This window comes from Stomoxys calcitrans, chromosome 2, assembly GCF_963082655.1.
Source record: "Stomoxys calcitrans chromosome 2, idStoCalc2.1, whole genome shotgun sequence".
In the NCBI taxonomy this organism is placed as follows: domain Eukaryota; kingdom Metazoa; phylum Arthropoda; class Insecta; order Diptera; family Muscidae; genus Stomoxys; species Stomoxys calcitrans.
This window is the reverse complement of record NC_081553.1, coordinates 142,000,008-142,012,261: the sequence shown is the minus strand read 5'-3', so window position 1 is coordinate 142,012,261 and position 12,254 is coordinate 142,000,008. Positions and strand designations below refer to the sequence as shown.

The window sequence follows — 12,254 nt, the reverse complement described above, 5'->3', positions numbered from 1 at the left end:
TTATTATGGTCTGAATCGGTCTATAGCCCGATACAGCTCCCATATAAATCGATCTCTCTAGTTTACTTCTTGAGCCCCCAAAGGGCGCAATTCTCATTCGAATTGGCTGACATTTTACTCAGGTCTCCAACATATAATTTAATTGTGGTCCAAACCGGACCATATCTTGATATCGCTCTAATAGCAGAGCAAATCTTTTCTTATATCCTTTTTTGCCTAAGAAGAGATGCCGGGAAAAGAACTCGACAAATGCGATCCATGGTGGAGGATATATAAGATTCGGCCCGGTCGAACTTAGCACGCTTTTACTTGTTTGTATTATTTTGTTCCTCAGTGCAACCCTTATAATTTTCCGTGGGGGTTCTTGCCTAACGCCCCAACCACATGGGTTATGTGAGAAGACTCTAAGTATTTGGGCAAAATTCAGTGCCACCTGACCCCTCACTGAGACTCTCCTCTCGAAATCTCTGACTGCCCGCAGCCGCATTTGAAGCTACTTCTCATAATACGAAACTTTTCACTATCCGCAACTTGTGGTAGCTTTCAGCTTAGCTTCCCGTGGTAACGATGAACACCATGCAAGGCAGAGCTCAAAGTTCCAGCCCGTGTGGTGTAGTGTTATCCTGTGTTGACCGGGCTCTTTAGCCTAATTACATACACCGTACATATATGTGCGTCAAATACTTTTTATCGGTTTTACAAGAAAGATTTAAAATGATACGAGTATTATACTACATTATCAATATTTTACCCTCGACCATAGGATGGGGGTATACTAACTTCGTCATTCTGTTTGTAGCACCTCAAAATATGCGTCTAAGACCCCATAAAGTATATATATTCTTGATCGTCGTGGCATTTTAAGTCGAACTAGCCATGTCAGCCAGTCTGTCCGTCCGTCCGTCTATCTGTCGAAAACACGTTGACTTCCGAAGGAGTAAGCCGCTTGAAATTTTTCACAAATAGTTTTTATTAGTGCAGGTCGGTTGGGATTGTAAATGGGCCAAATCGGTCCATGTTTTGATATAGTCGCCATATAAACCGATCTTGGGTCTTGATTTCTTGGGCCTCTAGAGGGCGCAATTCTCGTCCGATTTGACTGAAATTTTGATATCACTTCCAACAACTGTGCCAAGTATGGTTCAAATCGGTTCATAACCTGATATAGCTGCCATATAAACCCATCTTGGGTGTTGATTTCTTGAGCTTTTAGAAGGCGCAATTCTTACCCGATTTGGCTATAATTTTGCATGTAGTGATTTGGTATCACTTCCAACATTCGTGCAAAGTATTGTCCAAATCGGTTCATAACCTGGTATACGAGCCATGTAAACCGATCTTGGATCTTGACTTTTTGAGACGCTGGAGGGCGCAATTTTCATCCGAATTGGCAGAAATTTTGCATGAGGTGTTTTGATATGACTTCCAAAAATTTTGATGAGGATGGCGCAACTCGGTACATAACCTCATATAGTTACCATATAAACCGATCTGGTATCTTGACTTCTTGAGCCTCTAGAGAGAGCAATTATAAGTCCTAAAGTTTTCCTAATTTATTGGAGATAAAATTAGAAAAGGTGGTAGAACTAGCAATCAGAAATACGAAGAGATTTCCACGTTATTGCAGTTGTAAACTTCCACTAATTTTTTCTCGGTAGATGAAACAAATAAATAATTGATGTAGCGACAACTGTAAGTGAAATATAAAACTTGCTCTCATGGATAAAAGTCAGCCGACTAATATTATTTTAATACATTTCCTTATTAAAAGATGGTGTTAAGATCTTTTCTTTTTTTGTAAACTTTTTATTGTAAAAAGGTTTATTCAGAACAAAATCAATAATTGACAAGTAAAAGCGTGCTAAGTTGGGCCGGGTGGAATCTCATATACCCTCCATCATAAATCGCATTTGTCGAGTTCTTTTCCCGGCATCTCTTCTTAGGCAGAAAAGAATAAAAGAAAAGATTTGCTCTGCTATTAGAGCGATATCAAGATATGGTCCGGTACGGACCACAATTAAATTATATGTTGGAGACCTAAGTAAAACGTCAGCCAATTCGAATAAGAATTACGCCCTTTGGGGGCTCAAGAAGTAAAATAGAGAGATCGATTTATATGGGAGCTGTATCGGGCTATATACCGATTCAGATCATAATAAACACGTATGTTGATGGTCATGAGAGGATCCGTCTTATAAAATTTCAGGCAAATCGGATAATAATTGCGACCTCTAGAGGCTTAAGAAGTCAAGAACCCAGATCGGTTTATATGTCAGCTATATCAGGTTATGGACCGATTTGAACCATACTTGGCACAGTTGTTGGATATCATAACAAAACACTTTGTGCAAAATTTCATTCCAATTGGATAAGAATTGCGCACTCTAGAGGCTCAAGAAGTCAAGATCCAAGATCGGTTTTTATGGCAGTTATATCAAAACATGGACCGATATGGCCCATTTACAATACCAACCGACCTACATTAATAAGAAGTATTTGTGCAAAATTTCAAGCGGCTAGCTTAACTCCTTCGGAAGTTAGCGTGCTTTCGACAGACAGACGGACGGTCGGACAGACGGACGGACAGACGGACGGACATGGCTAGATCGACATAAAATGTCGCGACGATCAAGAATATATATACTTTATGGGGTCTCAGACGAATATTTCGAGTAGTTACAAACAAAATGACGAAATTAGTTTACCCCCCATCTTATGGTGGAGGGTATAATTAGAAAGGGGTTAGAAATTTTAAATTTAATTTTTTAATAACTGTTGAACTATTATTGAATTTTTTGACTGTGGCATTGGTAAGACCAACAATGGTGGGGGACCCCACCACAACGGATTCAGCTAAATATTGGGTTGCCCAAAAAGTAATTGCGGGTTTTTCATATAGTCGGCGTTGACAAATTTCTTCAACGGCTTGTGACTCTGTAATTGCATTCTTTCTTCTGTCAGTTATAAGGTGTTACTTTTAGCTTGCTTTAGAAAAAAAGTGCGCGAAATTTTGTTTACATTTGTTTGTTTCGTACATTTTAATATGGAGCCCACAAAGGAGCATTTTCGTCATATTTTACTTATTATTTCCGTAAAGGAAAAAAAGCGGAGCAGGTTGCTAAAAAGTTACGAGATGTGTATGGTGATAAAGCCTTAAATGGAAGACAGTGTCAAAATTGGTTTCGCAAATTCCGTTCTGGATATTTTTCACTTAAAGATGAGCCACGTTCAGGTCGGCCAAATGAAGTTGATGATGACATACATGATGATATACAAAATAAATTAAGTTGAAGGGCATAATATTATTTAACATACCAAACTTCTGTCAAACCAGCAAAAACTAAAGCTTCTAGGAACCGAACAAGGATGATCGAGACACCGGTTTACATGGGAGCAATATCAGGTTATAGACTAATTTGGACCGTATTTGGCACGGTTATTGGATGTCGTAACGGAACACCACATGCAAATTATCAGCCAATTCGGACAAACATTGCGGCTTCCAGGGGCTCAAGAAGTCAAATCGGGAGATCGGTTCAGATGGGAGCTATATCAGGTTATAGACCGATGTGAACCGTACTAAGCACAATTGTTGGAAGTCATAGCAGAACACTACATACTAAATTTTAGCCAAAGCGGAAAAAACTTCCAAAAGCTCAAGAAGTCAAATCGGGGGATCGGATTATACGAGAGCTATATCTAAATCTGAACCGATATTGCCCATTTACAATCCCCAACGACCTACATTAAAAGTAAGTATCTGTGCAAAATTTCTTTAAGAGTTCTGTCGCTATCGTGATTTCGACTTACGGATGGACATGGCTAGATCGACTCAGAATGTCGAGATGGTCTAGAATATATATACTTTATGAGGTCTTAGACGAATATTTCGAGGTGTTACAAACGGAATCGTATGGTGGTGGGTATAAAAGTATTTTATATTATTTCTTTTAACCTCCCGCAATGCGTGGAGCGTCTGCTTTGTAAACGGAAGGTTCTTGGTTCAACACTTGGCAGCTGCAATAGGTAAAGTTTTATTTAATTTATAAATGGTTTCATACCAAATTTTTCTTCTTCAAAACAGCTGTAATGCATTTAGATGTGTCCGGCAATCTCCAATTTCGAAAAGTTCCGAAAGACCGATTTTTATACCCACCACCGAAGGATGGGGGTATATTCATTTTGTCATTCCGTTTGCAACACATCGAAATATCCATTTCCGACCCTATAAAGTATATATATTCTTGATCAGCGTAAAAATCTAAGACGATCTAGACATGTCCGTCCGTCTGTACGTCTGTCTGTTGAAATCAAGCTACAGTCTTTAAAAATAGAGATATTGAGTTGAAACTTTGCACAGATTCTTTTTTTGTCCATAAGCAGGTTAAGTTCGAAGATGGGCTAAATCGGACTATATCTTGATATAGACCGATCCGCCGATTTAAGGTCTTAGGCAGATAAAAGCCACATTTATTACCCGATTTTGCTGAAATTTGGGACAGTGAGTTGTGTTGGACCCTTCGACGTACTTCGTCAATCTTTCCCAGATCGGTCCAGATTTGGATATAGCTACCATATAGACCGATCCCCCGATTTAGGGTCTTAGGCCCATAAAAGCGAAATTTTTTATCCGATTTCGCTGAAATTTGGGACAGTGAGTTGTGTTAGGCCCTTCGACATTCTTCGTCAATTTTGCCCAGATCGGTCTAGATTTGGATATAGACCGATCCCCCGATTTAGGGTCATAGGCCCATAAAAGCCGCATTAGCTATCCGATTTTCCTGAAATTTGGGACAGTAAGTTGTATTAGGCCCCTCGATATCTTTCTTCAATTTGGTCCGGATCGGTTCAGCTTTGGATGTAGCTGCCGTATAGACCGATCTCTCGATTTAAGATTTTGGACCCATAAAAGGCGCATTTATTGCCCGATGTTGATGAAATTTGGGACAGCGAGTTAAATTAAGCTCATCCAAATACATCTGCAATTTGGTCTAGATCGATCCAGATTTATAAACCGCATTTTTAAACCGATTTCACTGAAATTTTATACAGTGACTTATATTAGGCTTCTCGAAATCCATATTGTATATGGTTTAGATCGGTTTATTTTTAGGTATAGCTTCTAAAAAGGTCACTATCCTGTTATATATTAGGATATATTTTGATGCATTTTTTGTGGGGGGATTTTTAAATAAATCCAATTTGAAAATTCGTGCGCACGAAGTACGATTTTTTTTTTTTTTTTTGAAAACGAAAACTCAAATTCAAATTAACCGAATAAAGATATCTCAAAGACTTTTTCCGCGTATACAGATAAAAAGGATCCTTAAAAAACGAAAAATAAACCTTGCTTAATGTAAAATAACTATTTTAGGCAAAGGTTGTATCGAAATCGCCATTTTGGTAAATTGGCTGTGGAAGCTACAAATTTTGTTTAAGGCAAAAAACTTTTTGCTTATGTTAATGTCCCATAATATCCCCCGATTTAAAAAACGAACTGAAAAAAGTTAAGGTATAAATGCAAGTTAATTCAATACAGACCTTACAAAAAACAAGTAAAAAAGGTGCTAAGTTCGCCTGGGCCGAATCTCATATACCCTCCACAATGGATCGCATTTGTCGAGTTCTTGCAACGGTATCTCTTTTTAGGCAAAAAAGGATAAAAGAAAATGATTACTATGTTATTGGAACAATATCAAGTAATCGTTCATTTCGGACCATAATTGAACTGAATATTGGAGACCATAGTAAAGGGTGATTTTTTTGAGGTTAGGATTTTCATGCATTAGTATTTGACAGATCACGTGGGATTTCAGACATGGTGTCAAAGAGAAAGATGCTCAGTATGCTTTGACATTTCATCATGAATAGACTTACTAACGAGCAACGCTTGCAAATCATTGAATTTTATTACCAAAATCAGTGTTCGGTTCGAAATGTGTTCAAATTTTGACAAATTTTGTTCAGCGATGAGGCTCATTTCTGGTTGAATGGCTACGTAAATAAGCAAAATTGCCGCATTTGGAGTGAAGAGCAACCAGAAGCCGTTCAAGAACTGCCCATGCATCCCGAAAAATGCACTGTTTGGTGTGGTTTGTACGCTGGTGGAATCATTGGACCGTATTTTTTCAAAGATGCTGTTGGACGCAACGTTACGGTGAATGAACACATTTCGAACCGAACACTGATTTTGGTAATAAAATTCAATGATTTGCAAGCGTTGCTCGTTAGTAAGTCTATTCATGATGAAATGTCAAAGCATACTGAGCATCTTTCTCTTTGACACCATGTCTGAAATCCCACGTGATCTGTCAAATACTAATGCATGAAAATCCTAACCTCAAAAAAATCACCCTTTAGAAGTCATTGTGTAAGACTTCAGCCAAATCTAGTAAGAATGACCCACTTTAGAGGCTGAAGAAGTAAAATAGGGAGATCGGTTTATAGAGGAGCTGTATTACGCTATAAACCGATTCATGCCATATTCGACACGTATGTTTAAAAATAGAAAGAAGCCATTGTACAAAATTTTAGCCAAATCAGGTAATACTTGGGTCCTTTAGAGGCTCAAGAAGTCAAGATCCCATATTTGTTTATATTGCAGCTATATCAAGTTATGGACCGATTTAAACAATCGGATATTAATTGCGCCCCCTAGTGGCTCAGGAAGTCAAGACCCCAGATCGGTTTATATGGCAGCTATATCAGATTATCGACCGATTTGAACCATTCTTAATACAGTTGTTGGAAGTCATAACAAAACTCATCATGCAATATTTCAGCCAAATCGCATAAGAATTTCTCCCTATAGAGGCCCAAGAAGTCAAGACCCCAGATCGGTTTATATGGCAGCTATATCAGGTTATGGACCGATTTGAACTATTCTTACCACAGTTGTTGAAAGTCATAACAAAACACCTCACGCTAAATTTCAGTTAAATCGGATAAAAATTGCGTCCTCTAGTGGCGCATGAAGTCAAGATCCCAGATCGGTTTATATGGCAGCTATATCAGGTTATAGACCGATTTGAACATTTATTAACACAGTTGTTGGAAGTTATAACAAAATACGTCCTCAAAATTTCAGCCAAATCGGGTAGGAATTGCGCACTCTAGACGCTCAAGAAGTCAAGACCCCAAATAGGTTTATATGACAGCTATATCAGGCTATGAACCGATTTCAACCATACTCATCACTGTTGTTTGAAGTCATAATAAAACACCTCATGCAAAATATCAGCCAAATCAGATAAGAATTGTGCCCTCTAGCAGCTCAAGAAATCAAGATCCCAGATCGGTTTATATGGCAGCTATATCAAAACGTAGACCGATATAGCCCGTTTACAATCCCAACCGACCTACACTAATAAGAAGTATTTGTGCAAAATTTCAAGCAGCTAGCTTTGCTCCTTTGAAAGTTAGCGTGCTTTCGACAGACAGACGGACGGACGGACGGACAGACGGACGGACATGGCTAGATCGACATAAAATGTCACGACGATCAAGAATATATATACTTTATGGGGTCTCAGACGAATATTTCGAGTAGTTACAAACAGAATGACGAAATTAGTATACCGCCCATCTTACGGTGGAGGGTATAAAAAGGCTGGTATAATGTTGCCCGTGACAAAAATCGACATGAAAAAACTTAAATTTACTAAGTCCACTAAGTGCATTTTTCCGTTTGGTACTAGGGGTTTTCCGGGTTTTTGATGACCTAATCTGCACCAAATCTAGTGCGAAAAGCTAAGTTGGCATCGCTGTACCTAACCTATCATACTTCTTCCAATTATATTTATATAGTACTGTTTTGGATGTACTGTTACTGATCGAAAACCGTTCGCGCAAGTAACACCACATTTGTGGGTTTGATCAATTTTATTCTATCTCGCTATTACAAATGGAATGCTTATGATACCTTTGGGCTACCAATGGGTTAAAGGTTGATTGTTTATGTTGTTTATCCACAATGTTTCGTTGCGGTGATGTTTCTTTGCAATTCCTTGTATCTGTTCTTAGTCGATATGCAGAACGTCAAATTGTACATGCTTCATTGACATTGGGGGATTGTTTGACATTCCAATATTTTTACTTTTACTCTTGATTGGTTACCTATTTAATTATTATTGTTATTACTATAACCGTATGAGGAGATTTTGATATCCAACAAAGGCATTTGGAATGATGGGCATTCTTCAAAACATTCTTTGCTATTTGTAGCTTGAAAACGTTCTTCAGGTGACAGTATCAACAAGCATTTGGACGGCTAAGCAAGTCTTTGAGTTCGTTTTCCAGTAAAAGCAATTGTGATAAATAAAATATAAAGGTAAACTATTTAGACCTAATAAATTTTTCTTTAGTCTAAAAAATATTTGGAGATCACGGTAGAGCAGCATGCAGCATGACGCTGAACGACTGGATTCGAATCCTGCCAAGAATATCAGAAAATATATTTCAGCGATTGTTATCCTCTCCGAATGCTGGCAACATTTCTGAGGCACTATGCCAGGTAAAAACTTCTCCCCAAAGAGGTGTCACACAGTGGCACTCCGTTCGGGCTCGGACGAGAATCGGACAGAACTCATTGATATGTGAGAAGTTTGCCTCTGTTAATTAATGGAATTATTGCAATTTGCGTTGCACTTGCTATAAAATATTTCTACGCTTTAATTGTGACTTAAAACTAAATTTGAGCAATCAAAATACAAAATTCCAGTTTTGTTTTGACTGCATTGGAGAAGTGTGGATGGTATCAATTCCCTTAAATCCCTGTACACCCAAGCAGGTATCGAAAATGGAGAAAGTTGGGAATTACAATACATTTTGCACCTTTATCAACATCGGCACCACCATGAAAGAAACTAATGACTCCAGATTTGAAATAGAGCAAAGAATAATACTAACAAACAGATGCTACTTTGGATTAAGCAAGCAGTTTAGAAACAAGGCCACCTCTCGGCAGACGAAGATAACACTATACAAGAAACTGGTACATCCCCTGTTGTTATATGGTTTCGAGGAATAGATACTTGTAAAAGTGACGAGGCAGTGCTTGGAGTGTTTGAGAGAAAGATTTTTCGTAAAATATATGGACCAGTCTGCGTTGATGGGGGATATAAGCGTCGTATGTACCACGAGCTGTATAACTATGTTAGCTTATTTAAACGTGTCAAAATAAAATGGTTGCGCTGTCTAGGTCATGTTGTCAGAATGAATGAAGAGGCTCAAGTCTTTTGAAGGCTACCGTAATGGAATACGTAAAATGGGAAGAACGTAACTCCGATGGAAAGACCATGTGGGGAAAGACATCTCGAAATGGGGTGTCAGAGATTGACGAAGGAGTTGATCGAAAACCTAGGAAATCTATTCTTCGTTCGGTTAGTGGAACAAATGTTCTGTAATGGCCACCAAAAGTAAAGTAAATACAATAAGTAGTGTGGTTTATTTTCTCTTTATTTTGTACTTAAATTGTGTTAAAAATATTTTAAGCACTTCCATTTATTTATATTCAGATGAGCTTCCGCGATGATTTCTACTTAAAAGAAGCTACCCTTGTAAATCGTGCAAGACGAGAATTGGCTAATGGCTTGCAAAAGGATCCAATAGAAAATTTGAGATTGCTATGCTTTGCGCATGGAGTAACTGGCATATTAAAATTATCCAGGTAAAACTTTTTTATCTCATGTTGTCCGAAGAATTGCATTTGTCCAACATATTTTGTAGAGCCCTCCGTAGCATGGAGAACGATGGAACTAAAACATTAAATTTTGAAGAATTTAAGGCTGCAATGCAAAAAAGTGGAATGGGTTGCAGTGAAAACGAAATCAAGGAGTTATTTGATGGCTTCGTCGATGAGAATAAGGGAGTCTTAAGTACGAATGATTTCTTAGCCAAAGTTCGGGTAATTACAAACAATATTTGTGTAACTTAAAAATAATTGGCATTCTTTTAAAGCCTGCCATGACACGTTCAAGATTAGAAGTAATCGAAAAAGCCTTTGCAAAAGCCGATCCCACTGGCAATGGCGTAATTTTCGTAGGAGATTTGAAACACATTTACAACGTTAAGGATCATCCCAAATATCTCAGTGGTGAATTGACTGAAAAGGAAATACTTACAGATTTTCTAAACAATTTTCGTAGCGACAATGGAAAATTTAATGATGGCAAGATTTACAAGGAAGAATTTATTAATTACTATTCTAGTGTCAGTGCCTCCATTGAAAGAGATGCTTACTTCGATTTGGTTATGCGCCGTGCTTACAAGCTATGAAACTTCGTGCCGAATATATTGTTCACATTCACTAGCTAATGTTTTTGTGTTTTGTTAAATCTGCAATAAAAAATTAAAATAATTAAAAAGAGATAATAGGTTTGTTTTATTTACCCAATGGATTTTCTCGCTTATATTGAATGGTGAAAAATGCTTGCTAAGCGGCTTGCCGTCCTAAATGGACGGACATACGGCAACTGAAGAAGGAGTTGCCTAACACATCTTACTGTCCCAAATTGCAGTGAAGTCGGATAATAAATGTGGCTTTATGGACCTAAGACCTTAACTCGGTTGATCGGTCTATATAGGGCTATATCAAGATAAAGTCTGATATAGTCCATCTTCGACTTTACCAGCCTATGGACAAAAAAGAATCTCTGCAAAGTTTCAGCTCAAAGACTGTAGCGTGATTAAAACAGTCAGACAGACGGACATGGCTAGATTTTTATGATGGTCAAGCGTAAATATACTTTATAGGGTCGGAAATGGATTTTTCAATGTTTTGCAAACGGAATGACGAAGAGGCATAATAAATTGTTGCTTTTACTTAACCCTTTGAGGACGATTACCTAACCTCTTGATAAAGTTTTGATTTAATTGCATATTTGTTCTTATAAGAGTCGTATTTATTAAATAAAGTGAAGCCAAAATCGTAAAAATTTTGCTCCTTCTATAAGAAAATCATGGGACATATGCCCCATTCTTCCTCAAAGGTTAATATATGAGTGGAAAAGTGTTTTCAAATATTGGTTAGAATTCAAACTACTTCAAGTCGTATACTCTGTTTACACTGCCAGAAATGAAAACACCATAACAATCATGCATGCGAAACTTGCTGTGGTGGAGTATGCAGTGTGCACAAAAATAATGTATTTAAAAGCATTTGATTTAAAAACGTTTTATTTCAGCCTATAAATTGACTTGTTGTACAAAGTGCGATAATAATTAAGTTTCTTTTTGAAATAATATGCTATTCAGCAATGAAATTAAAGAAATCGGGCCCGTATCTAATTGTGGAACTACCTGCGTCGTATCTATTTTGGGTATTAGAGGCAATAAATGTACTTTGAATTCTAAGTAGGTGCTTTAGAAGTCAAATAAACCGATGTGTATAATTTGCAATCACTAATGATCTACACTCAACCAAATTTGTTATTCAAAACAGCAAAAATGTTTGCTAAAACAGCAATTTTAGCTGAAATTGGGAATGCAGACATTACCATTGTTTCAGCAAACATAGGGCTGCTGTATTAGAAAACATTAGGGCAGCTAAATCAGCAAAGAAAATCTGCTATTTTAAGTACAAAAATCTGCTTAAAGAAAATGTATGCTATTTTTATACCCTCCACCATAAGATGGGGGGTATACTAATTTCGTCATTCTGTTTGTAACTACCCGAAATATTCGTCTGAGACCCCATAAAGTATATATATTCTTGATCGTCGTGAAATTTTATGTCGATCTAGCCATGTCCGTCCGTCTGTCCGTCCGTCCGTCCGTCCGTCCGTCTGTCTGTCGAAAGCACGCTAACTTCCGAAGGAGTAAAGCTAGCCGCTTGAAATTTTGCACAAATACTTCTTATTAGTGTAGGTCGGTTGGTATTGTAAATGGGCCATATCGGTCCATGTTTTGATATAGCTGCCATATAAACCGATCTTGGGTCTTGACTTCTTGAGCCTCTAGAGTGCGCAATTCTTATCCGATTGGAATGAAATTTTGCTCGACGTGTTTTGTTATGATATCCAACAACTGTGCCTAGTATGGTTCAAATCGGTTCATAACCTGATATAGCTGCCATATAAACCGATCTTGGGTCTTGACTTCTTGAGCCTCTAGCGTGCGCAATTCTTATCCGATTAGAATGAAATTTTGCACGACGTGTTTTGTTATGATATCCAACAACTGTGCCAAGTATGGTTCAAATCGGTCCATAACCTGATATAGCTGCCATAGAAACCGATCTTGGGTCTTGACTTCTT

General features: G+C 37.8%; 2 protein-coding genes across 2 annotated transcripts in view; one reads left to right on the top strand and one right to left on the bottom strand.

Annotated features, from left to right (window-relative positions):
- Nucleotides 1–12,254, bottom strand: part of LOC106095000 (uncharacterized) — a 225,911-nt gene that overhangs the window by 174,649 nt on the left and 39,008 nt on the right. The gene's annotated exons all lie outside the window — the stretch shown is intronic.
- LOC106095202 (calcyphosin-like protein) lies at nt 8,198–10,330 on the top strand. The gene is made up of 4 exons (XM_013262447.2): nt 8,198–8,329; nt 9,516–9,667; nt 9,727–9,904; nt 9,958–10,330. Exons 2-4 carry the CDS (start codon nt 9,516–9,518, stop codon nt 10,273–10,275), a joined length of 648 nt encoding a protein of 215 aa, XP_013117901.1. The 5' UTR covers nt 8,198–8,329; the 3' UTR covers nt 10,276–10,330.

Excerpts from the sequence above, each read along its gene's own strand:
- LOC106095202 (XM_013262447.2), top strand. The coding sequence starts at position 9,516 with ATGAGCTTCCGCGATGATTTCTACTTAAAAGAAGCTACCCTTGTAAAT. Across the intron at positions 9,668-9,726 it reads GGCATATTAAAATTATCCAG|AGCCCTCCGTAGCATGGAGA; the intron begins GTAAAACTTTTT and ends CATATTTTGTAG. Across the intron at positions 9,905-9,957 it reads ATTTCTTAGCCAAAGTTCGG|CCTGCCATGACACGTTCAAG; the intron begins GTAATTACAAAC and ends ATTCTTTTAAAG.